This window comes from Muscardinus avellanarius (assembly GCF_963383645.1).
Source record: "Muscardinus avellanarius genome assembly, chromosome: 9".
NCBI lineage: Eukaryota > Metazoa > Chordata > Mammalia > Rodentia > Gliridae > Muscardinus > Muscardinus avellanarius.
This window is the reverse complement of record NC_137795.1, coordinates 58,947,242-58,973,040: the sequence shown is the minus strand read 5'-3', so window position 1 is coordinate 58,973,040 and position 25,799 is coordinate 58,947,242. Positions and strand designations below refer to the sequence as shown.

Below are 25,799 nucleotides of genomic sequence, written 5' to 3'. Positions count from 1 at the left end.
TATTGAATAAGTTATACTGACTATGGCAAAACTTAATGACAAGATATTACTGATCTCCTTATAGTAATGAATGAAATGAAATGTCTCTTAATATTTTCTAAATGTTTACCTTTAGATAATATAATAACACAAATCTCATTTGGGAGAAGTACATCATGCTAGTGTGTTATAGTGCAAATCAAAGATATTTCTCTTCCTAGTGTTTCTCTTTTTATCTTTTATAATGTAGCCAGATTGAGAAAATTATAATTTCTATATAGAATAGAAATGGGGGTACATAAATTGTTGACAAAAATTGACAATCTACTTTGCTGTGGGTTGACCCCTCCAAAAGAATTATTACTGCATTTTGATAGAAATTTGAGTCAACTTTACTGAACAAGTTGAAATGATTTTAATGAAAAAATATGTTGGCATACTAAAGTATGTCACTACATTTACACAAATAAAATAAAAAGTAGGCTACTGAAATTTAATAATTCAAGCTAAGCAACACTTCTGTTTCATTGATCTAAGTCATGTGAAAACTGCTCAGCTTCTGAAGATATTGGAAGTTTACATGGTTCCTAAATAACATCAAAAAATCAATCATTCAGGTCTTCGCAATATATTACATTTGCTACTCAGGAGTAAGAATTTTTGCTAAATGCTGAAATAATTGGTCTTGTCAATTATAATATCTTTGTTATTATGGTTGTATAAATAGACATTATCTGGCCATTTAGAAAACTTATATGCCCAAAACTTAAGGTGAAATATTGCATAAAATGAAATGAATGTTTTCTATGTACTTTTCAAGAAAAGCCTGTTTTTTTTTAAAGAACTGTTTTCTTAACACACACACACACACACACACACACACACACACAATTCCTATGTGTTCTGTGTCACACAAGGGAGATTATACCATTCCTGATTCTGATTTTGAAATTTGCTGAATCTTATTCCTTAAAAATGTAATTGTTAGCTGGTCACGGTGACACAAGCCTGTAACCCCAGTACTTGGGAGACTGAGACAGGAGGATCACAGGTTTGAGACCAGCCTCAGCAATTGGTGAGACTCCATCAACTTAGGAAGACTCTGTTCCAAAATAAAAATAAAATAGTGTTGGGGGTATAAGTTGGATGTAGAACATCCCTGGGTTCAGTCCTTAGTACAAAAAAAAATGTAATTGTTTATTCTATAATGAAATAGTTATTAAATTTTGTTTTATTTAGAATCCTAAAATTGACAGTTTTTCAGAAAGAGGACACAAACCAGACAGCATCAAAGGGAATTTGGAGTTCAATGATGTTCATTTTTCTTATCCATCTCGAGCTAACGTCAAGGTACCATTAGTAATGCTTGTAGAAATTCCTAACTCGGCTTAATTGTTTAATCATCTTAAGCAATAACATCTCTATTATGTTGATATTAACATGCTTTTCCTTTGAGAGTTAAGCTCCCTTTTTAAATTCTTTTTTTTTTTCAATTTTCACATTTAATCACATCATTTCCTTTTGAGGGCTTTGTGTGACGTGTTCTTTTCTGCGTTTCCCTCACAGATCTTGAAGGGCCTCAACCTGAAGGTGCAGAGCGGGCAGACGGTGGCCCTGGTTGGGAACAGCGGCTGCGGGAAGAGCACGACTGTCCAGTTGATTCAGCGGCTCTATGACCCTGATGAGGGTACGGTAAGTGGGAAGAACCAAGTTCTAGACACTGGGTGCACACTGGCTCTTTGGAAATGGTATTTTGGGAAACAGATTTTCATGTTAATCCAGTTTGGGTAAAGGGGCCACCATATTGCAACACATCTGGATAATGAGTACATTCTTGAGCTGGTTTAACAAATATGTTCAGTAAGAGCCATAAAAGCCACAGAAGCTAGTCAATATTCTTTTCTGTTCCAACTAATCTTTTCGTAGCCCAATAAATTACTGGAAAGCAGTCATCCAGACTATTGAGATGATTATTCTTCATGAGTTATTTGGCTTGTTTGACGATATTCCATATAGCAATTGTTGACAACCTGGTAACCAGATTTACCAGATATCTTAGAACAGCAATTAAATTCAGCAATAACTATTATGTTTTCTTAAGCATTAGAATAGCTAAAGGTGAAAGTGAAATAGGGCATAGGGTGCCGCTCAGTGATAGAGCGCTTTCCTGAGCAGGCACAAGGCACTGGGTTTGATCCTCAGCACTGCAACAACAACAACAAAAAAAATAAAGTCCAAATTATGGAGAATAATTTGTTCATTTTAAAAAAAGATATGAGAATGAATACCAGAAATTCTAAGTCTTAAGAAACTTATAAAACATAGATGATAGTAATAAAATAGCTTAAGTTGCCTTTTCACCTTTTTTTTTCATTTTTTATTTTTATTTTATTTTATTTGTTTGTTTGTTTGTTTGTGGTGCTGAGGGTGGAACCTACGGACATTTTACCTCCAAGCTATACCCCAGCCCTATTTTTTTAGTCTATTTTTTTTTTTTTCGGTACTGGGGATGGAACCCAGGGACATTCTACCTCCGAGCTACACCCCAGTCCTAGTTTTTAGTCTTTTTATTTTTGAAACATGGTCTCACTGAATTGCAAAGGACCTCGATAAGTAGCTGAGGCTGTATGCGAACTGCAATCCTACAGTCTCCGCTTCTCAAATGCTAGGATTACAAGTGTGCGCTACCACGCCTGGCTCAACTTTTAATTATGAATCCAAATTTACAGAAAATTGAAAACAAGAACTCACATATACTCTTCACCTAGATATTTACTGATACTTACTAATTGACTCACTTGCTTTTTTTCCCTCTCCTATATGTCTGTACATGTGTGTGCATGTGTGTGCATGTGTGTGCATGTGTGTGCATGTGTGTGCATTCTCCCTCATACTTCAGAATACATTTCCTAAAAAAGGATATTCTTGTATGCAACAACAAAACAATAATCAAAGTCAGTAGATTAATATCAATGCAATACTGGTCCACATTTTATATTAAAAATATTCTCAGTCATTCCAATTTAAGAGCATTGAATTTGCTTGGTATTAAAGTGTATTATAACTCAGCAATTGTGAAGCAAAAGATTTTTTTTAAAAAGCCAAGCAGCTGGTACACACCAGTAATCCCTCTTTTTTTTTTTTTTTTTTTTGGTAATACTGGGGATGGAAGCCTTCTACCTCCAGGCTACATTCCCAGACCTATTTTTTATCTTTTATTTGGAAACAGGGTCTCTTAAGCCAGTGAGGCTGGCTTCGAACCTGCAGGATCCTCCTGTCTCCGCCTGCCAAGCGTGGGGATTACAAACATGTGCCACCGTGCCCGGCTATAATTCCTATATTTGGAAGGTTGAGACAAGAAGATTGCAGATTCTAGCCAGTCTCAACAATTTAGCACGGACTTTGACAACATAATGGGATTTTTCGAAAATTAAAAATAAACTGAGCATAGTAGTGCTCCTTTGTAATCCCAGCATTTGGGAGGCTGAGACAGGAGGATCGCGGTTCGCAGACAGCCTCAGCTACTATTTAGTGAGGCCCTTTGCGACTCAGTGAGACCCTGTTTCAAAATAAAGAATAAAAAATAGGGTGGGCATGTAGCTAAGAGGTCGAATGCCCCTGGGTTCCATCACAGATCCGAAAAAAAAAAAAATGAATACAAATTTTCTATATGAGATACAGGGGATTAGTTATTTATTTAATTTAATAAAATCAATAAATATGCTTGGAAAATTCATATGTTATCATGAAGGAACAGGGGCCTATCCTCATGCACTAATGCGACCTTAGGTTAATTCTTTTTACATTTTTTTGTGCGTGTGGGTCTGGGGATGGAACCCAGAGTCATTCTACCTCAGAGCTACATCCCTGTTCTATTTTTTATTCTTTATTTTGAAACAGGGTCTCACTAAGTTGCGGAGGGCATCACTAAGTAGCTGAGGCTGTCCGAGAACTGTAATCCTCAGGTCTCAGCCTCCCGAATACTGGGATTACAAGCCTGTGCCACCATGCCCGGCTTTTTTTGTTCTTCTTTTTTTTGTGTAAGAACTTAGTAAAATACAAACCATTGAAGATAAGTCTCCAAAAATATCCCATTTAAAAATTATTATTGGAGTAATACATGTATTTTTAGAAAATACTCATTAGTAAAAAAAGATTTCAGAAATTTATGAGATATTCACTATTTATTTTATGGCTTCACAAATTTCTTACCACTGAAATAGCAAAAGACATACCCAGTAGTATAACCGATTAATCCAGACTTCCCTTAAATCCCTCTCCAAACAAAAGCAATACAACTACGGTGAAGGAAAGCAATACATTTATATTTGAGAAATAAATACAAATCAGTAAAGTTAACCATGCTAATTATAGAATGTTAACATGAAAAAGTTTTGAGAATACATATTTGTAAAAATTTCAAGCAGGGCATGGTGGTGCCAGCATTTGGAATTATTAAAAAAAAAACTTTTGAAGAGTTGTTTAGTCAGCCATTATTCAACAATCAATAGGTACCCAGAAAACATCAGTCACTGTACAAGTAAGCAATTGCTATCAAAGGAAAATTGATCATCCTCTTCCACTTGGTTATTCTCTACTTTTACAGTGACTTTTGAAGGAAGCCAAATGTCCAACAAGTGGGAAATGCTAAAATTAATTATAGTATGTTAAATATAGTAAGACACCCGAATACCATCAAAATGATAGGTAGGTTAGATAAATAAGTGAATTTTTTATTTAAATTTAAAATTGATAAATAAAACTAGTGACATGTCAAAATGATAGGTAGGTTAGATAAATAAGTAAATTTTTTATTTAAATTTAAAATTGATAAATAAAACTAGTGACATGTCAAAAATACATACCCAGGACTGCATGTGTGTAGTTCAATGGAAAAGCTCTCGCCCAAGCATGCAAAAGGCCCTGGGTTCCATCCTCAGCATTGCAAAACCAACCAAACAAACAAACAATACGAGAAGATACCTTATGGAGGACAATCCACTCACTAAAAACATTATAAGAGAATAAATATCAGAAAGGAGTATGAACTTTTAAATTATAATTCTTGTATATTACTATTTAGTTCAAATTGTCATTTCTAAGTGCTGAAAGAGGTTCAGTACTAGCTAAGACATCTTCATAATAGAGTCCTAATGTTTTAGATATTAGATGGTTTAAAATATTTAAGAGGAAATATTTTTTTCTTTCAGATTAGCATTGATGGGCAGGATATTAGGAACTTAAATGTAAGATATCTGAGGGAAATCATTGGAGTGGTGAGTCAGGAGCCAGTGCTATTTTCTACCACAATTGCTGAAAACATCCGTTATGGCCGTGGAAATGTAACCATGGATGAGATAAAGAAAGCTGTCAAAGAAGCCAACGCCTATGAGTTTATCATGAAATTGCCACAGGTAAAGACTCTGATAATGCAGCTGTCCTCACGATTAGAATTTCATGTCACTGGACCTGTCTTTACTTCAGAGCATAAGCTAATGTTGAGATGCAAGAATGTCCAACTTTGCTAAGTAATCCCTTGAAATATACAGTTAGGGACTTAAAAAGTATATTTTGGTATATATATAATATGAACTTGTATACAAGATATGTGTTTGTGGTTTTTTCAATAATCCAATAGTCGTTCATTTTACTATATTTTATGATATATTGCTATAGTAAAATAAAACTCCAAGTGGTTTTCATGTGTATCTATAGCCTTCCTGCCCTTTTTTATTTAAAATATTTCAAGAGCTCTTCCCTGTTTTCTGTTGTAGAAATTTGACACCCTGGTTGGAGAGAGAGGGGCCCAGCTGAGTGGTGGGCAGAAACAGAGGATCGCCATAGCACGAGCCCTGGTTCGCAACCCCAAGATCCTCCTGCTGGACGAGGCCACGTCGGCCTTGGACACAGAGAGTGAAGCTGAGGTCCAGGCAGCCCTAGATAAGGTCAGTAGATCCTAAACGCCTGAGGAACAGGAGAGCAAAAATTGTATTGCAAATTCTTGCCAGTGCTGTGAGAGTCTGGATTGAGAAACATAAAGACAAGTGAAGCTATCATGTGGGGCTCTGTTGATTTCCCCTTTCTGTGAGATCGCATTGCCTGTGGAGAGGTGAATGGTCTCGGCTGGCTTTGGGCGTGGTGCAGTGAGCCCAGATCCAGGCTTATGCAATGAACCATTTAGTGATGCTTATTTCTTGTACACCAGCTGTGCTTTGGTTGAAAGTGGTTGTATTAAAATATATGAAAGCCAGATATAGTAGTGGACACTTGTAATCCCAGTACTTGGGAGGCTGAGACAGGAGGATCGCATGTTCGTGGCCAGTCTCAGCTACTTAGTGAGGCCCTCTGCAACTCAGTGAGACCCTGTTTAAAAAATAAAGAAAAAGACAGGCATGGTGGTGTGCGCTTGTAATCCCAGCATTCGGGAAGCTGAGACAGGAGTATCACGGTTTGCGGACAGCCTCAGCTACTTAGTGAGGCCCTCTGCAACTCAGTGAGACCCTATTTCAAAATAAAGAATAAAAAAAAATAGGGTAGGGGATATAGCTCGGAGGTCAAATGCCTCTGGGTTCCATCCCCAGACCTGCAAAAAACAAACAAAAAATAATAATAAAGAAAAAATAGGGCTGGGGTGTAGCCAAGAGTAGAATGCCTTTGGTTCAATCCCCAGTACTGCAAGACAAATGAATTAATGTATGAATAAATAAATAAAATATATGAAGAAATTAATAGATACTGCACACACCTGTAATCTCAGTATTTGGAAGACTGAGACAGGAGGATCGCAGGTTCAAGGACCTTCTCAGCAACTTAGCAAGGCCCTATTTCAAAATAAAAGAAGGGCTGGGGATATAGCTTGGAGATAGTCTGCTTCTGAGTTCAATCCCCAGTACATGCCCACACACAAACAAAAATTCTAGAAAATAGTTAAAACTGTCCTACTACATTTCTATAACATAATTGTAGTACTGATTTATTGCTTTGGTATGCTGTCATTTATTTAAAAATTTAAACTGGTCATGGTGGTGCATGCCTATAATTCCAGGTACTCTGGAGACTGAAGCAGGAAGATTATAAATTCAAGGCCAGCCTGGACAACTTAGTGAGATCCTGTCTCAAAATAAAATACAAAAGGGTGGGAGGTATAACTCAGTAGTAAAGCACCCTGGACTCAATTCCCAGTACTGAAAAAACTTAACTATTTACAGTTACATTAATTTTATTAAACCAGTAGGAAAGAAATGTTTACACTAAAACGTGTGTGTGCGTGCATGCATGTGTGTGTTTATATATATTATAACAAAGAAATCTGATTACCTAGACCAAGGTCCAGCTGAAAGATAGTTCAATATACTTAACCTATTTTATAGGCAATAGTATCATCTTTATTTATGAGGGTGATTTCATATTTTACTGGCAATAAAGTTATACCTTGGAAATAAATAATCTTGAAAATAAGTTACACCTGAAAATAAACTTTGTTTGTTTGTCCAAACATAATAAGCACCACATTTTAAAAAGCTCGTTTTTTTATTTTTTAAATTTTAACTATTATTTTTTTTTTTTGTGGTTAATTGAAATGGAACCCAGGGGTAGTTTACCACTGAGTTACATCCCAGCCCCTTTTATTTATTTTTTTTAATTTTGAAACAGAGTCTCACTAAGTTATCACACACTGTCTCTGAACTTGCAACCATCCTGTCTCATCCTCCCAGTACTGAGATTACAGGCATGTGCCTTCACACCCAGTTTAAGAAGCCCATTTTAAACAGGATATAGTAACTAAATTTGACATTTTTAAGTCTCTCAAACATCTTGACTAAGCTGGAGCTTCATAGGAAGCTAACCTTGGTGTGTACATGGGGTTGATGTTTATGTTTATCATAACAACAACCTAGTACAAGTACTGGAATCAGTGACACCAAAGAATTGAGTTGCGAAGACATAATCATAAATATCAATCATAAATATATTAAATTTAATAAAGTTCCTTAGAAGATTTAAATGACTTCTGGTAAGAAACCTACTTTCTCAGGACACTTTCTATCTGAATCCTAAGTAAACACAACTGCTACACAGGTGGTTGTGCAGGTGATCCTTGCTTCCTCATCTAACAGACTAATGTTTTGGCTAGTTTTATATAATTTAAATTAATAATATTAATGCATTAATGAAAAGTAATAATTCTTCCTCACATACTCTTTCATTGACTTATATTGCTTTCTTATACACTAAGTCATAAAATTATGGAGTCCAAGTATAATACATATGAGACTGGTATGTTGATAATTAACCAGAAGTGGCTTAAAGCAAGAAATCATATGAATAATACATACATAGATTAATCAACTTTGCTTAAAATATATAACTAAATATTCATGTAGCAATATAGACTTTTTTAGGCTAAAGTCAGGTAAGATAAGGGTATATTTCAAAGGTATAATGTCTCTGGGTTTAACCCCCAGTGCCGAACACACACTTAAAAAATAAATGAAGCCGGGTGTGGTGGCACGCGCTTGTAATCCCCACGCTTGGGAGGTGAAAACAGGAGGATCCTGTAAGTTCAAAGCCAGACTCGCTGGCTTAAGAGACCCTGTTTCCAAATTTTTTTAAAAATATAAAAATAGGTCTGGGAGTGTAGCCCGGAGGTAGAAGGGTTCCATCCCCAGTGCCACCAAAAAAAAAAAAAAAAGAATAAGTAAATAAATAAATAAACCTGGAAAAGAAAAAGAAATATATTCGTGTAAAAAAAAAATCCCTTTGGACCCTAGAGCTCAGGTTTCAAACCTTTCCAGAAGGCAGATATTCAATATATTAGCTGTTAATGTGCTAAAAAGATAAAAAAAAATTATTGGAGATGTTGTTTTTCACAATATGACCCCTACCAGAGAAGCTATAGCCTTAATACTTTTAATACTTGCACAAATCGCTTCACTCAGCTTCAGTAATTTCTTTGTGTTCTGTAGGATTGTGGCACACTCAGTTGATAACCATTGATGTCTCTACTTTAAAAATGCCTGTCTGGCCAGGCACAGTGGCACACGTTGTAATCCCAGTAGTTAAGAGGCTGAGACAGGAGGATCACAGGTTTGTCGTGGCCAGCCTCAGCTACTTAGGCCCTCTGCAACTCAGTGAGACCCTGTTTCAAAATAAAGAATAAAAAAAATAGAGATTGGGAGTAGCTGGGAGGTAGAATGCCCCTGGGTTGAATCCTCAGCACAAAAAGCCTGTCTGAAGATGTCTGAAATCAGCTTATCCTAGCCATATGTTCAAGTTCAATGAAACATCTTTCTTCCAGGTTATCACAGGAACCATTATGGTTGGTTTTTCCAAAGTTACAAACTACAGGTCATACTTTTTCCAAACTGCACAGCAACTTCCTCTTCTCTGTCTCCACTAACAACGTCATCACCTCCCCTCCAGCTCCTGCTCACTCCCAATCCCAGAGCCAGTGTCACACTGCAGGTGTGGGCTACAGTAGATTCCCCATACTTCCATCAGGTTGCTTTGAGCCAAAACTTTGTGACGTAAAGCCCAACTCTTGTCTCTCGCAGCTCTCTGGTTGGCAGGCGGCTCCTCTGCTGGCTTTGCCTCATCCCACTTCAGCTCACGGTCGGCTAGACAGAAACATTCACTCCCATGCCTGGTAGTGGGTTGTGGCTACCTTCTCCTAGAATTAAAAAGCGGGCCATGCTTTTATCTCTTTTATACTTATCCCAGTGCTTGGCACCTAGTTGAGACTAAATTAATATTTACTGGATTGAACGTGGTCCCGCTCCTTTAAAAAATACAAATCTCTTTAAAAAACAGTAATGACTTTTGTCAGCTTTTGACCAATAGAAAGCAATCATTTGTTAAAATAAATATTGTTCCATATAAGTTCTTACTTATACAATAGTGGTTTGTTGTTTTTATTTTTTATTATTTTTATACTTTTATTGGTGCATTATAGTCTCACATCATAATATACTTCATAGTGATAGCGACATGCATGCATTCAGCACTTGGTGAGCTTCCCCCGACCCCCATGGGACAATTTTGATTTTTAAAGAAAGCCAGTAGTCACAAACTGTCATACCTCCATGCATACACATACTCAGTGTTACCATTCTCGAGGGACAAGAACCCAAACTTATCTTTCATGATGATTTTCATAAAAAGTCTCCAAAAAGGTCCATTTTGATGCTGTTTTACCAAAGTTCCAGAAAGCTTAATGGATTCACACTCCCTTTGCTTAGGCCTGCCTGCCTGCCTTTTATCCCTGCACATGCAAAATTAGTTGAAGGTCCAAATTTCCCAACAGTTGCTGTCCTTGAATCTAGGGTATTTGTTTGCTCATGTTTTGTTCTCACTGGGTGTCTAAGGACTCTGAAAAAAAATCTATGCCTGTCAAAGCTCTACTTTGGCCAACTTTGTTTTGGACAAGGGTGAAAGTTACTAACATATTTGCAAACATCCTTTATTCCTCCTGCACCCTAGTCACCCACTCACGAGTCTAAGTCCATTTTCTCTATGTTGCTCTTTTGACATAGCATCAACTTAATATTATACTCATCACTATTACTATCGTGAGTATAATTGGATTAATTAAATTATTTCTTATATGCATTTTATGTGGACCAAGTCATGCAATTTCCATATCAATAAATGTTTGTGAATGGTCTTTTGGGGTTTATATGCTAAACATCATATAATAGTCTTAAAATGTTGTCCAAGAGATTTTTTTTTTTTTTTTTTGGTGGTACTGGGGGTGGAACCCAGAGGCTTTCTACTCCCGGGCTATACTCCCAGACCTAATTTTTATATTTTATTTGGAATCTGGGTCTCACTAAGTAGCTGAGGCTGGCTTTGAACCTGTGCGATCCTCCTGTCTCATCCTGTCCACAAGCGTGCACCACCACGCCCAGCACCACTCTCTTTTTTATCGTTTCCTTTTCCTTTTTTTTTTTTTTTTGTGGTACTAGGGATGGAACCCAGGGGCATTCTTCCTGTAAGCTACACCCCAACCTTATTTTTTATTCTTTGTTTTTAAACAGGTTCTCATTGAGTTGCAAAGGACCTCACTAAGTAGCTGAGGCTGTCCGTGAACCATAATCCTCCTGTCTCAGCCTCCCGAATGCTGGGATTACAAGTGTGCACCACCATGCCTGAGCTTGGTTTCACTTTCTATATTTGCTTAAACACAATTGGTTTATCTGGACTTAAGTGTATAAAATAAAATATAACTATCACATTATGTTTTAGGTGGCTACATAATTATCTCAACATTACTTATTACATAATTCATATTTTATTATAATCATATTATATTCATATGCATTATATACTCACATCATATATATTATATATTTTATTATAATATTCATATTATATTTATAAACACATGGGGCACTGGTGAAAGAGCAAAGTTACTGGCCTTCTCCAAAGACTGGATTTTAGATGATCTTTGAACTATAATTTGAACTATCCTGATCCCAAGGTACATTTTTACCTAAATTGTGGTCTTGAAGCTGATTAGGATTATAGTATAGATCAGGCTCTGAAGAAGGTTGTCACTTGGTAATGACATTTCTAAAATGTTTTTGCCAGTCATTAGCCTACCTTATAACTCAAAACCAGAGCTCCTCAGACAAATATGAAAACACTTCAGAAGTCCAAACCTTTGCTCATTTTTCTTTATTTTTTTAATGGTACTGGGGTGTTGAACCCAGGGACATTTAATTTCTAAGCTAAATCCCCATCCATTTTATTTTTTATCTTGAACCAGTGTTGCACTAAGTTGCTGAGGGTCTTGCTACATTACTGATGTTGGCCTCAAAACGGTGATGCTCCTATCTCAGCCTCAGAAGTACGGGGATTATAGACATGCACCACTGTGCCTGGCTGCTTGTTTTCCTTGAGTAGCATTGACATTATCATAGGCTTCTAGAGAAACCCATCATAATACTGAAAGGTTTGACTACTTGTCTGGCCCAGAACTCAAGTTAACTTTAGTCCTTCAAAGAGGAGTGATACCTGTGTCCTATCACAGGGAGAACTGGGGTGTAAATTACTCCCTCATCAGTCAAAAACAGCATCCAGCCAAGGCCTTAACTGTGTGCTCATTGACAGTCAGGAAGACTTAAGCTTCATCCTTCTTCTTTTTAGGCCAGAGAAGGCCGGACTACCATCGTGGTTGCTCACCGACTGTCTACAATCCGAAATGCAGATGTCATCGCTGGGTTTGAGGATGGAGTGATTGTGGAGCAAGGAAGTCACAGTGAACTGATGAAGAGGGAAGGGGTGTACTTCAAACTCGTGAACATGCAGGTAACTTCCCAGGAATTCTTGCTGCTGTTTGCTCCTTGATAAAATATTTTTTAAAGTATCAAAATAAGATATGGCTAATGTCATGCAGAGACATAAGAATTAGGAAGAGGCCTAAAAGTGAAGTGTACATCTGAAAACTTAACTCAGAATCTGTGAAAGAATCTGTAAAAGAGAAAAGACCTGGGTGGAGAGGAGATGAAGGAGAATGACAAAAATCTGGTAGATATGTTTCCTAGGACCATGATTCTCAAACTCCTGGGGAACATGCCCACGCTGTTCATTAAGCAAGATTGTTTACTGTGCTTTTTCACCTGATGACGCTGCAGAAAAAATAACCTAGAAGTTTTATTCAATGACAATGATTCATCTATTTATAAAAGTGTATACATTCAATTTGATATAACTGTAATTTGAGCTGGGTGTGGTGGTGCACATTTATAATCCCAGTACTTGGGAGGCTGCCATAGGAGGATCAGAGATTAGTGGTCGGCCTCAGCAATGTAGTGAGGCCCTCTGCAACTTAGTGAGACCCTGTTTCAAAATAAAAAGTAAAACAGGGATGGGAATATAGCTCAGAGGTAGAATGCACCTAGGTTCAATCTCCAGCAAAAACCCAAAACAAACAAACAAAAACCAACAAAATAAAACCCAAAAAGAACAACTGTAATTTGTATATACAAACATACTTGGGATTTTTTTTCCTTAATGTTTCAGATATATACCATCCAAACGCTATCATTTTAATTACTCAGCAGTAATAATAAATAATGCGTGAAATGAGTCACTTTTCTTAAAGTTGGACAATTGGTTTGTTACCAGTATTTCTCTTTTTTCAATATTGCCACAAGTGCAAGTGGGCCAAAAAAGGTTAAATAAAAATTTTGCCTTGTTATCTGAACAATCACTCTGCTGAGCATTAGTTTCCACTTTTGGAATATTAAACCTACCATGAGAAGTTGTTATCAGTTTAAGAAATAAACACCTATTACAGAAAGTCAACTATAATTTGTTCTCACTTATATGTGGAAGCTAAAAAAGTTGATCTTATACAAGTAGAGAGTAGAATAATAATTATTAGCAGTTAGGAACTGTAGGGGGATAGAGAGAAGTTGGTTAATGTTTACAGGAGAGTAGCCAGATGGGAGGAGTAACTTCTCATGTTCTATAGTATAGTAGGGTAACTACAGCTGAAAAAAATTAACTGTATATTTTAAAGTAACTAATAGGATTCTGAATATTTACACATACACAAATAAATAAATAAATAAATAAACAATGCTTGAGAGGATAGACATGCCAATTATCCTTGTCTGATCATAACACATTATATACATGTATTGAAATATCAAACTGTACCCATACATAGGTACAATTGTATGTTAACTAAAATATGTTATTATACTGTATTATAACACACTATTAATTTTATAAAATAATAAATTAATATCAATATATTATACATGTTTAAACATATCAATATATTAGTATTCATATATTACATGTGTACATACAATATATTACACATTTAACACATGCATGTTAATATATTTAAAAAGAAAAATACCAAAACAAGTACCAGACACAATGGAATCCTACTTGGTCATAAAGAAGAACAAAATTATAGCATTTACAGGGAAATGGTAAAACTGGAGAATATTATGCTAAGTGAGATTAATCCGTTATAAAAAATGAAAGGTTGGATATTCTTCCTCATATGTGGAAGCTAGGAAGAAACTGGGACACAGGAGGGACTCCAGAAAAAGGAGGAGAAACCTTAGTGGAGTGAAGGAGGGGACCTAACTGAGGAGGAGGGCGGGGGGAGCAAGAAGAGGGAAGCAGCTCAGTGTATATGCTGTACACACACTCATCAAAGCCAATCACTGAGCTGAGCACAGGAATGGGGAGGGAGAGGGAGTGGGGTGTGGACTGGGGAGGGCTCAATGAGTGCTGTGTGCCTGTATACCTCTATCACCCTGAACTTCATCAAGATGTATGATGACAATGCACCAATAAAAAAGGAAGAAAGAAAAAATAAGTACTACAATATACTGAAAACCTACTGAAGTGTAAAAGGGTAAATTTGTAATAGTTAATGATATAAATAATAGAATAATTGTTATTAGAATCTAGGAACTTGGGGGGTAAGGTTATTATTTTTTAAAGGGACCTGATCCAACATGATATCATGTTGGATCCTCAAGCAAAGTAACACTCTCTCCTTTGACTGTTCTACTGCTGTGTCCCTGTAAAACTGACCTTTCGATCCCATAAAGACTTAGACTGAAGCCGGGCGTGGTGGCGCAAGCTTGTAATCCCAGGACTTGGGAGGCTGAGATAGGAGGATCACGCATGTTTGAAGCCAGCCTCAGCTACTTAGTGAGGCTCTCAGCAACTTAGTGAGACCCTGTTTCCAAATAAAATATAAAATAGGTCTGGGAGTATAGCCTGGAGGTAGAAAGCCTCTGGGCTCCACCCCCAGTACCACGAAATTAAATAATTTAAAAAAAGACTTAGATTGAGAGACTGCCAGGTAGCTATGACCTATCTATATTATATTCTCTGAACTTCCTCTCCTAGGAAGTTGTCCATTTTCAGACTTAGGTCTTTGAATGTCTCCTCCTTATCCCCCCACCTTTCCCACTTCTGAATTGGGTAAAACCCTTGCTTATTTGTTAATCCTGGAGAAACAGAGGAAAGAACTATGGTGTGCAGGGTTCACTAAAAGCTCAAGATAATGCTACCTCCTTTTCCCAAACCCCAAAGTCCAATCTAGTTTTAATTCAAATTCATATTGGTTTTGTTACTAAGTAGTACTATCAGTTCTCCATTCGGTAGGCTGTTTGGTCTTAGTTGTTTTTTAAACATACCTTAATTTTGTGTGTGTGTGTGTGGTACTGGGGGTGGAACCCAGGGGCTTTTCTACCTCCGCGCTATACTCCCAGACCTATTCTACATTTTATTTGGAAACACAGTCTCACTAAGTAGCTGAGGCTGGCTTCGAACCTGCTCTATCCTCCTGTCTCAGCCTCCCAAGTGCAGGGATTACAAGCGTGCACCACCATGCCCGGCATATTTCTATTTTTTTTTTTAACAATTCATGGGATAGAACATCTTTTCACCTAAGATTTGGCCATTTGTATTTTTTTCCTCTGTCAAAGTATTTTTGCCTCTATTAGGTTATTTTTATCTTGTGTTGTTCATAACATTTTTACTAACTTATAGGAACTTTTGGCTTAAAAAGAAAATATATATGCCCTTCTCTTACATGTATCAAAGAGATTTCTTCCTGCTTTGTTCCTTCCAATTTTGTTTTGCTTGTTTGTCTGCCAAAAAGAAATTTTAAATTGTATAAAATTAGGTTATCATTTTTTTCTTCCATGTCTTTAGGACTTAGAGTTGTTCTTAGAATATTGATTCATATTTCCTTTCAGCAGTGATTGTTTTACTTCTTACAATTAAATATTTGAGCCGATTGAAATATATGAAGTATAAAAAATGAAGGGTGCCAGGCATGGTGGCGCACGCTTGTAATCCCAGCATTTGGAAGCCTGAGACAGGAGGATTGCAGTTCGCGGACAGCCTCAGCTATTTAGTGAGGCCCTTTGCAACTCAGTGAGACCGTTTCAAAAAATAAAGAAAGAATAAGAACTAGGACTGGGGGTTGTCTCTTGGCAGTAGAATGCCACCGGGTTCTATCCCCAGTACCTCAAAAAAAAAAGAAGAGAGAGAGAGAGAGAGAGAGAGAGAGAGAGAGAGAGAGAGAGAGAGAGAGAGAGGATTAGTTTTAAGAATATACTTCTTATCACCTGGTGAAAAGTGACCGCCCAGCTTAGAAGCTCAATGATCTCTCAGTTGAAGCAACACCAGCAAAATGAGTGCCTTAGATAAGGCATAAACATTTTTTTTGAGAAAAAGATAGATAATATCATTTGATCTTAGAAGAGAGCCAAGACCTGAATGTATGTGTTGAAAGAACTGTTAATTGAGATGGAACTTTTGTTAGCACGGAGGAAAGAAAGATAAGGGGCCTTATTCATGAAGAGTGGTCCAGCTTGACTTGTCAGGAGCTAGATTTTTGGCCCTCCAGGCTTGAGCAGGTGATGAGAGGCATGCATGGTATTTTAGTTGCCCTTTAGGAAAATGAATGTGGCAGCATTGTGAAAGTAGACAGAAGTGAAGATGTTAGGGGTCAGCTACAAGACTAACTCTTTAGCCTGGATTGGGTTAGGTTGGGGGATGGTGTAAAATCATGACTAGTGAGCAACTGAGGAAGTCCACCAAGCATGATGCATTGTACTGTGGTTCAAGGCAGCGATACGCATGTGGACAGCATTCTTCCAGGTGCTGAAGGAAAGGCGCAGCTGGGACGCTAAGATAGCACAGAGATGAAGGGGGCTACTACCAGTGAAATAAAACAGTAGATTTAAGATTGAGATTGAAGCAGAACCTAAAGGGAAGATGGGAGATCAAGCTATGACTACAAGAACTAAGGCCCTAGATAAACCACAAGATGTGCAATTGAACATGAAGAAAACAAACAGGGGACAAAATCCAAAGTCCAACTCTGGAACAGCTTGGTGTCTCCTCACCAGGCCATGAACTAGAAGTCCTCAAATTACTACCTCTGCCATGTGTGTGCATATGTGCGTGTGTGTGCATATGTGTGTTGAGGGGTGGGGTACTGAGGATTGAACCCAGGGACATTCTACCTATGAGCTACACCTACAGCCCTTTTTATTTTTCGTTCTGAAACAGGATCTCACTAGGTTGCTCAGAGTGTCACAAGTTGTTGATACTGGCCTTGAACCTGTGATCCTCCTGTCTGAGCCTCACAAGTAGTGGGATTACAGGTGTGTGCTACCATGCCCAGTTCTCATCTCCTATCCTCTTTAGGGAAATATGTAACTCCTAGCAGTCAATGAGGCTGAGGCAGTGTTGTATCAGCTGGGCTGAGGTGTGAGGCAGAGTGGGAGTGTGAATAAAGAAGGGCATATTGTCTCCTGTGGGGAGTGATCATGCCTTTTGATTTTGTTTTGCTTATTGTGGCTTTTTAAATGAGCCCTGGCAATGTTTCTTTTTGTTCTTCTTCCCTTTCTTTACTTGCCCTTTCTATCCTTTCTTTTTCCTTTTTTTTCTTTTCTTTCTTTTTTTTTTTTTTTGGTGGTACTGGCATTCCTGGAAGCCCTCCTACCTCCAGGCTATACTCCCAGACCTACTTTATACTTTTTAGTTTTTTTTTGGGGGGGGGGGGAATAGGGTCTCTTAAGCCAGAAAGGCTGGGTTTGAACCTGCGCAATCCTCCTGTCTCTGCCTCCCAAGCGTGGTGATTACAAGCCTGAGCCACCACACCGGGCTTCTGTCCTCTCATATTGAGAAAATTCCTACATACCTGCTGGATTATGAAAAGTTTTTGTTTAAATGTTTAGGAAATAGAGTATTCTAAATACTACTGGAGTATTCTAAATATACCCCAATTTGTTCAAATTGGATTTAATCTTACTGTCATTTTAAACCTTTCTTATTTCTGTGTGTTGATACACTTCTTTATTTCCAGCTAATCTTAATTGAGAATCTGTTATGAAATCTAAAACTTTGACACATGTGATATTCAATATTGCTAAATGATTCTAATTGTTCAATATTGTTCAATGATACACGGTACTTAATGTCTGGATGTTTTTTTCAGACATCAGGAAACCAGATCAAGTCAGAAGAATCTGAAGTTGAACTAAAAGAAGGAAAGGTTGATACTGGCATGGCCCCAAATGGCTGGAAATCGCGCATATTCAGGAGTTCTACTAACAAAAGCCTTAAAAACTCACGAATGCACCAAAATGGCCATGAGGCAGAAGCCAATGAACTTGTAAGTTGTTTTTCACTTCAGTTAAATCTTTTGCATTAAATGTTGCTGTTGAAATTTTTAGCCTTAGAAGTATTTCTCTGACACAGATGATCCCTACGGTGAGCCATTCTCTTCTTTAAAAAAAGAAATTTTGTATAATACCAGTACTTGGGAGGCAGAGACAGGAGGATCACAGGTTTGAGATCAGCCTCAGCAACTTAGCAAGACCCTGTTTTAAAATGAAATGTAACAAGGGCTAGAGGTCTGGTTCAGTGGTACAGTGCTCCTGAGTTTGACTCTCAGAACTCTCCTCCCCACAAGAAAAAGGGAAGTTTCAAACTTTGGATGTGTCTGGCAGTGAACTAAAATAAATTCTAATCATAAATGGATTTCCAATGGAAAAATATTTAAAAATACAGTGTTTGAACTGAGATGCTTAATATTAAACTTAAATATTCCAGCCAGGCATGGTGGCACACACCTGTAATCCCAGTACTTGGGAAGCTGAAACAGAGGATCACAGATTCAAGGAAAGCTTTAGCAACTTAGAAAGACTTTCAAGAATCTAACAAGACCCTATTTCAAAAAAATAAAAATAAAAAGGGCTTGAGGCATGGCTTGGAGGTAGAATGCCACTAGGTTCAATCCCAATACTAAGAAGAAGGAGAAGGAGAAGAAAAAGAAATAGAAATAGAAGAAGAAAAAAATAAATATTTTATTCATCTTTGAGGTCCAGAGATCATAAGGCTGACCCCAAAGTAAAAAGTCCTAATACTGGAATACTTACTTTATAAGGTAGGTTTGCGTTTGATTGCTAATACTAGGACACCCAGAATAATATCAGTTTAAGAAAATTTAAACTTTTTTTCATTTTTCTTTTACATAAAAAGTCCTAGAAGTGAAAAATCTCAAGTCTAGAATAGTAGCTCCACAGTTACCAGAGACTCAAGCTCTTTCATGTTTATCTTCACTAATCCCGGCACTAATCTAGGCTCAAGGTCACCTCATGATCTAAGATGATCCAGAAAGCTCCAGCTATCATATCCATTTTCAAAGCAATAAGAAGCAAGGAAGAGATTTTCCAAAAGTCAACCTAAGACTTTTACGTGGAAGTCACTAGCAATAACTTAAGCATATGGCCATACCTCACTACATAATAGCGAAGAAAATTGTATCTCCTTCTGTGTGCATTGACATTCTGAATTAACAGGAAATTCTCTCACTAAGAAAAAGAGCGTTATATCCAGAATGTTATATATTCTGTAACATTCCCCACTCAAAGACTTAGGGCATACATTATTAATTCAAATGTAATAATTTTATAGTAGAGGAAGAAATTCATCCCAAGAAAAGATACTTTCTTATCTCAAGCTATGGTTTGGGTAAACTTTGATGCTGTTTGCTGATAAAGGCTGAGTTTATTTTTGCTCTTGTGTTAGCTGGAGAGAACTAATCCTACTGAGAGTTCATTGCATTTCTCTCTCGCCACCCACAATAGAATCGACTGCAGAAATCCCAGAGACTTGCTGAGAGGTCTTGGGTTTTACCTCTTACAGAAAGAATGATGGTTGTGTGGAGATGCGTGATCACGAGTAAATGAGCAATTGCCCCCTCCTCTGGTTATGAAAGTATTCACTTTTCATTTCCTCATGTATTTCAAGCATTATTTTGCTAAATCTTTAGAGTCCATTATTTCAGAGGAGCCCATCTACTGAAAAAATTTCACAAAGGGGAGGCAAAAATGCCACTATTGACAAGATTGTTCTAAATACCATCACAAAGGGATAAATAATGTCCAAAGGAGAGGGAGAAATTAAATTTGACTAAAGGGACTTGAGAAGACCTGTTTGAGTGTGTTGAAGAGCAGTAATCTAAGGAAGAGGCACATTAGTCATGCTGGAGACCGGGATGTAGCTGGGAGGATAACATGGGCAAGTTGAAGCAAGGGGGCTAAGTAGAATCTGCTTCTGTGATCACTGTTTCATAGACATCCATATAACCAACCTATTTAAATAACCCTAAGAGTATGGAATTCCGTATCTACCTGTACTTAATGTTAAAGTGCTTCTATATTCTTTCCCATAAGATCTTAATCCTTCATGCTTAGGCAGGCATTTAGTTCAGCATTCGCTAAGAATCTGATATATGCTAGGAATTGGTTTAGTTTCTAGGAGTAAAAGACAGCCGGGCGTGGTGGTGCATGCATTTGGGAGGTGGAGACAGCAGATCGTGATTTGAGGACAGCCTCAGCTACTTAGTGAGGCCCTTTGCAACTCAGTGAGACCCTGTTTCAAAATAAAGAATAAAAGCCGGGCGTGGTGGTGCACGCTTGTAATTCCTGCGCTTGTGAGGTAGAGACAGGAGGATCGCACTGGTTTGAAGCCAGCCTTGCTGGCTTAAGAGACCGTGTTTCCAAATAAAAATTATAAAATTGGTATGGGAGTATAGCCCGGAGGTAGAAGGGTTTCCAGGAACCCCAGGACCACCAAAATAAATAAATAAATAAATAAATAAAAATAGGACTGGGGGTGTTGCCTGGAGGTAGAATGTCCCTGGATTCCATCCTCAGTGCTGAAAAAAAAAAAAAAAGACATAGTTCTCACCCTTAAAAAAAAAAACTCACTAGAAATGAAGCTGTGTAAACAAAACAAAAACAGAAATACAGAAATTCACAAAACAAGCTGAGCTATAAAATAAAAGTCTGCTCAGGTAATGGAAAAGTGGTAAAAGGTGGCACTGGGCAGTGTTTTGGAGTGAGGATACCAAGCCCACATCCCTTGGTTAATGATGGTGTTCATCTTGAGCTGGGGGCAATGGTACATGCCAGAGTCCCAGCTACTGTGGAGACTGAGGCAGGAAGATTGCAAGTTTGAGGCCAGCCTGGGTGATTTAGCAAAACTCTGTCTCAAAATAAAAAAATAAAAAGTCACAAAAATAAGAAATCATATGCTTTCCTTAATATGCAAACGCTAGGGAGAAATGGGTAACAGGAAGAACTCTAGATGAAGAAGGAGATCCTATAGAGGAGCAAATAAGGAGACCTAACTGAGGGGTTGGGAGGGAAGAAGAGGGAAACTCTCTAAAGCACACGATGTCCTTGAACAAACATATCAAAGTCAATCACTAAGCCAAGCATGGGAAGAAAGAATGGGAAGGGAATGGGGTGGGGATCGTGTAAGGGCTAATTGGGTGATGTGTGCATGTATGTCTCCACAAGTCTTTTATCCCATTAAGATGTATGACTACAATGCAACAATAAAAAAAATAAAAATAAATAACAAGGGCTTGAGGTAGGATGTTCTGGATTCAAACACCAGTATCACAAAACAACTAATTAGGTAAATAAATAAATAGTGTCCTGCATTTATAAAGACACTGATCCACCTACCCAAGCTCATTGCCTCATTTGACCCTGACACCATTCCTATTAGAGAGCAAGCCTGCTTCCTTATACTGTAAGAAAACTTCAGCTCAGCAGTTTTGTTCTAGCGTAAGGCCCAGCCATGACTGTCACATGGACCCAGAGTTGTGTAAGTCCAGAGCTTGGACCACAGGGTGTTTGTGCCTAGATGCTGCTCCCTCTCCATCTGCTGAGGCTAGCACAGAGACAGCTGCTCACTCTATGAAGACTGCCTCTTGGGTGAAACAGTGCATACTCAGCTTGTGCTGTGTCGTCAGTGAGCATTGTTAACGTTTTGTGATATACTGCCCTACTTCCTTTGCTGGACATTTTCTAGTTTGCATGACCCTGTCTGCTAACTCTGGTAACTGTTGTGTCAATCACCAGTTTGTCCTAATATTTATATGTTCCAGGATCCTCACGTGCCACCAGTGTCTTTTCTTAAGGTTCTGAAACTGAATAAAACTGAATGGCCCTACTTCGTGGTGGGAACAGTCTGTGCCATTGCCAACGGAGCCCTACAGCCGGCGTTTTCCATCATATTTTCAGAGATGATAGCGGTAAATTTGAAAACATCATGTAAAGGCTTGAATTAAAGCAGTTCATCAGCTGCTTCTGATCTCAGCTTCCCCCAATTTCCCCAATTCTGGGATTAAGTAGCCTCAAATTAAACTAAGCCTAAATCCTTAATTCCTTTTTGAGACAGGCTATAAGTGAAAAGTAGACTTTGAACCATTCATTCTAAGTTATATCAATGAACTTATAAAGTACAAAATCAGTGAAGAAGGCATTTTCATTAACTATCTTTTTTTTTTTTTTTTTTTTTTTTTGGTGGTACTGGGGTTCCTGGAAGCCCTTCTACCTCTGGGCTACACTCCCAGACCTATTTTATTTTTGGAAAGAGGGTCTCTTAAGCCAGCACAGCTGGCTTTGAGCCTGTGTGATCCTCCTGTCTCTGCTTCCCAAGAGTGAGGGTTACAAGCGTGTGCCACCACGCCCAGCTCTTTATTTGGGTGAAACTGATAGCAAACAATGAATGACCCTTGTGTGTTTGTGGAGAGTTGCTGGCACAGGTCTCACAGAGAGGTGAAAGGGACTAGAAGAAAGGACAGTTCAAGTCAGAGTGTTTATTGAATCCAGGCTCCAGGCATAGACTGGCTTCACCACTGGATATGAGGACAAGCTCAAGCAAGGTGCTTTCTTGCTGCACCTGAGTTTCTTCATCTAGAAAATAAACCTAACTCATAGGATGGCTGAAGATTAAAAGAAAATATACAACTAACTCTGTGGAAAGCATCCAAGAGAATGTGCTTCATGGTAAACACTGACAAGGGGATAGGTACTACATCACTGTTGAGCAGTCCTTCCAAGACTTGAGGAGACTGAGACTAACAAAGATTCATATTTTCCAGACATTACAGTCACAGGGGGGTATAGATGGGAAGTTATTAAAAATATCGACCTCAGTCAAATACAGAATTAAATTGCTTTACCATCTTAGTTGACCTCTAATATTATTGGAGAGACTTTGGGTGAAGGTTGAGCTATCCTCCATCATGTTAAAAGTTTATTATTCAGCTGGTGGGACTTGCCTGTAATTCCAGTACTTGGAAGGATGAAACATGGGGATCAGAAATTCAAGACCAGGTTCAGAAATTTAGTGAGAACTTTCTTAATAATAAAAAACAAATAAGGGGTTGGGGATATATCTCAGTGGTAGAGCATTTGCCCACAGTGTGCAAGATCTTAGGTTTGGTACAAGGCCAAGACCTGGTACTGCAAAAATGCAATACAATACAATACAATACAATACAATACAATACAATACGTGTGGGGTGTAACTCAGTAGAAGTTTGATCCCTACTACCACCTATACACTCAAAAAAACTTATTATTCCTGTGATGTTGGGCATTGATCTGCAGTGAAAACTATAAGACAAAAAAAAAAAAGTTCAAAAGCACCTTCCAAATCTCATTAAATTTCAAAATAAAACAATCCTTGGCCATTCAAAAGCTACGAGGCCTATATTTGCGTTTGGGGGAATCTTCAGTATGGCAATTGCTGCTCTGGGCACCAGCACTAGAGACACAGCAGGACACAAAATAAGCCAAAGTTGTGCTCTCAAACAGTGTACTTCCCCCTGGGGCAGAAGCCCAGCACAAAAACAAACAAATAAAAAAGATATATAAGCCAGGCGTGGTGGCACACGCTTGTAATCCCCACACTTGGGAGGCAGAGACAGGAGGATCGCGCAGGTTCGAAGCCAGCCTCACTGGCTTAAGAGACCCTGTTTCCAAATAAAAAAATAAATTAGGTCTGCGAGTATAGCCCGGAGGTAGAAGGGTTTCCAGGAACCCCAGTACCACCAAAAAAAAAAAAGATATATAATTGGCCAACATTTATAAATAATTAGTATAACAAGTGTTTTAGACACAGCGCTGGATGACAGAGGAGTGGGAGGAGGGGATGCTATTTCAGATGAGGACTTCTTTCAGGTCAAAGGAGGCCAGGGAGAGTTGGGGGTGGAGGACTGGGGCAGAGAGGAGACAGAGTAAGCGGGTGCCAAGGAAGAGGAACAAATACTAAAATGTGCAACTACTCCCAGACCACAGACAGTGTTTCAACCCATGTTAATAATCTGTAGTCCTCAAATTCATAGCGGCAAGAAGTAAAACAGTGGTTTCCAGGGACTCAGAGGTAGGAGGCTGGGGATTCGTTGTTTAATGGGATGATGAATAATGCTGAAGGTGGAGGGTAGGGAAGGCTGCACAACCACGTGAGTGTGCTTAATGCCTCTGAATTGTACACTTAAAATGGTTAAAATAGTAAATTTTATGGTTTTTATTATTTATTTATTTTTTATTTTATTTTATTTTTTTTGGTGGTACTGGGAGTGGAACCTAGAGGCTTTCTACCTCCGGGCTATACTCCCAGACCTATTTTTTGATATTTTATTTGGAAACAGGGTCTCACTAAGTTGCTGAGAGCCTCACTAAGTAGCTGAGGCTGGCTTCGAACCTGTACGATCCTCCTGTCTCAGCCTCCCAAGTGCAGGGATTACAAGTGTGCACCACCACGCCCGGCTATGTTTTTTTTTATTTAATTTTATGTTATGTATGTATGTACAGCTACAGCCCCCACATCGTCAAAGCCTAGTTTTTAACATGTAAAACTCAAGTCATTGTTGGAGGGGAGGGATGAAGGAGGATCCATGGAGTCATCCAAGCGGACATTTTCATGTTCTTCTGCAGATTTTTGGACCAGGGGATGATGCGGTGAAGCAGCAGAAGTGCAACATGTTCTCGTTGCTTTTCTTAGGTCTGGGGATTATCTCTTTCTTTACTTTCTTCCTTCAGGTAAGCACACATGCTTTGCCCTTCGCCTCGAGTCTCTGAAGCAGTTAGGAAATTCATTAAGACATGATGGTACCTCCAAACCCTTAGGCTGAAATGAGTGGCAAAGACAAGGGGCTCAGAGGCAGGCTCAGGAAGAGGGACTGCTACTGCTCCGGGAGCTAAATTAGGCTGCACGTTCATTACCCAGGAAAAAGGGGTCATGAGCTCATTGGAGAAACCCAGAACCACTTAGCTGACTACAAAGTGGAGAAGTGCATCCCAGTAGCACTGTTGGAGGTTACTCTTTGCACAATATCAAGTAACTTTGATTTTCTCCTACTTAACTGGTGAACAATTAGAAAGAACAAACATCTTGACTTCAGATCTTGTGGACGTGGCCCAAAAGAACTAGTCACACATGCTCCATTTGTTCTTTTCTACCGACTTAGATTTTTACCAAATCTCTTTGTTCTGGGTTAACCCAATGGGCATCACACAGGCCTTTCAAATATGATCCACTGAGTCACCAAAATAATGTTTTCTGGGTGTGCCCGGCATACTTCTCTTTTATCATTGTTGAGCCAAGGGGAACAGTAAGCCAGATGTTTTATTGAGAAATCATTGCTTTGCTGGAAGCACCTCAGTGATCTGATTCAGCCCAGAGGCGAGTGGAGTTTCAGGGGCTGCAGGAACATTTGGCTCAGGCATGGCAATCTCCAGGCAGAGGCAGCAGGAGTTGGAACTAGATACAGAGCACAGGGGACAGCCTCGCCCAATTCTCCGACACCATGCTTAGGAAAGGCTTCTGATATGAAATCCTCAAGTACCTTCCACATGCCTACCCAACACTCACAGTGTAGCTGGTGGCCCACCCATCTCACTGCCCCAGAAGCAAGCCCAGCCCCAGACATCTGGACCACTCACCAGTCTGGA

The 25,799-nt window shown here is 38.6% G+C and overlaps 1 protein-coding gene across 1 annotated transcript in view; it reads left to right on the top strand.

The window, feature by feature from the left end:
• The window catches only part of ABCB4 (ATP binding cassette subfamily B member 4), a gene marked incomplete at both ends in the record, with an annotated part of 75,219 nt that overhangs the window by 23,144 nt on the left and 26,276 nt on the right, over window positions 1-25,799 (top strand). Inside the window, 8 exons of the mRNA XM_080701481.1 lie at window positions 1,219-1,329; window positions 1,546-1,671; window positions 5,190-5,393; window positions 5,754-5,924; window positions 12,127-12,288; window positions 17,975-18,151; window positions 21,944-22,090; window positions 24,783-24,887. Of these exons, the coding sequence (XP_080557607.1) occupies window positions 1,219-1,329; window positions 1,546-1,671; window positions 5,190-5,393; window positions 5,754-5,924; window positions 12,127-12,288; window positions 17,975-18,151; window positions 21,944-22,090; window positions 24,783-24,887 (1,203 nt within the window). The remainder of the gene's footprint in view (window positions 1-1,218; window positions 1,330-1,545; window positions 1,672-5,189; window positions 5,394-5,753; window positions 5,925-12,126; window positions 12,289-17,974; window positions 18,152-21,943; window positions 22,091-24,782; window positions 24,888-25,799) is intronic.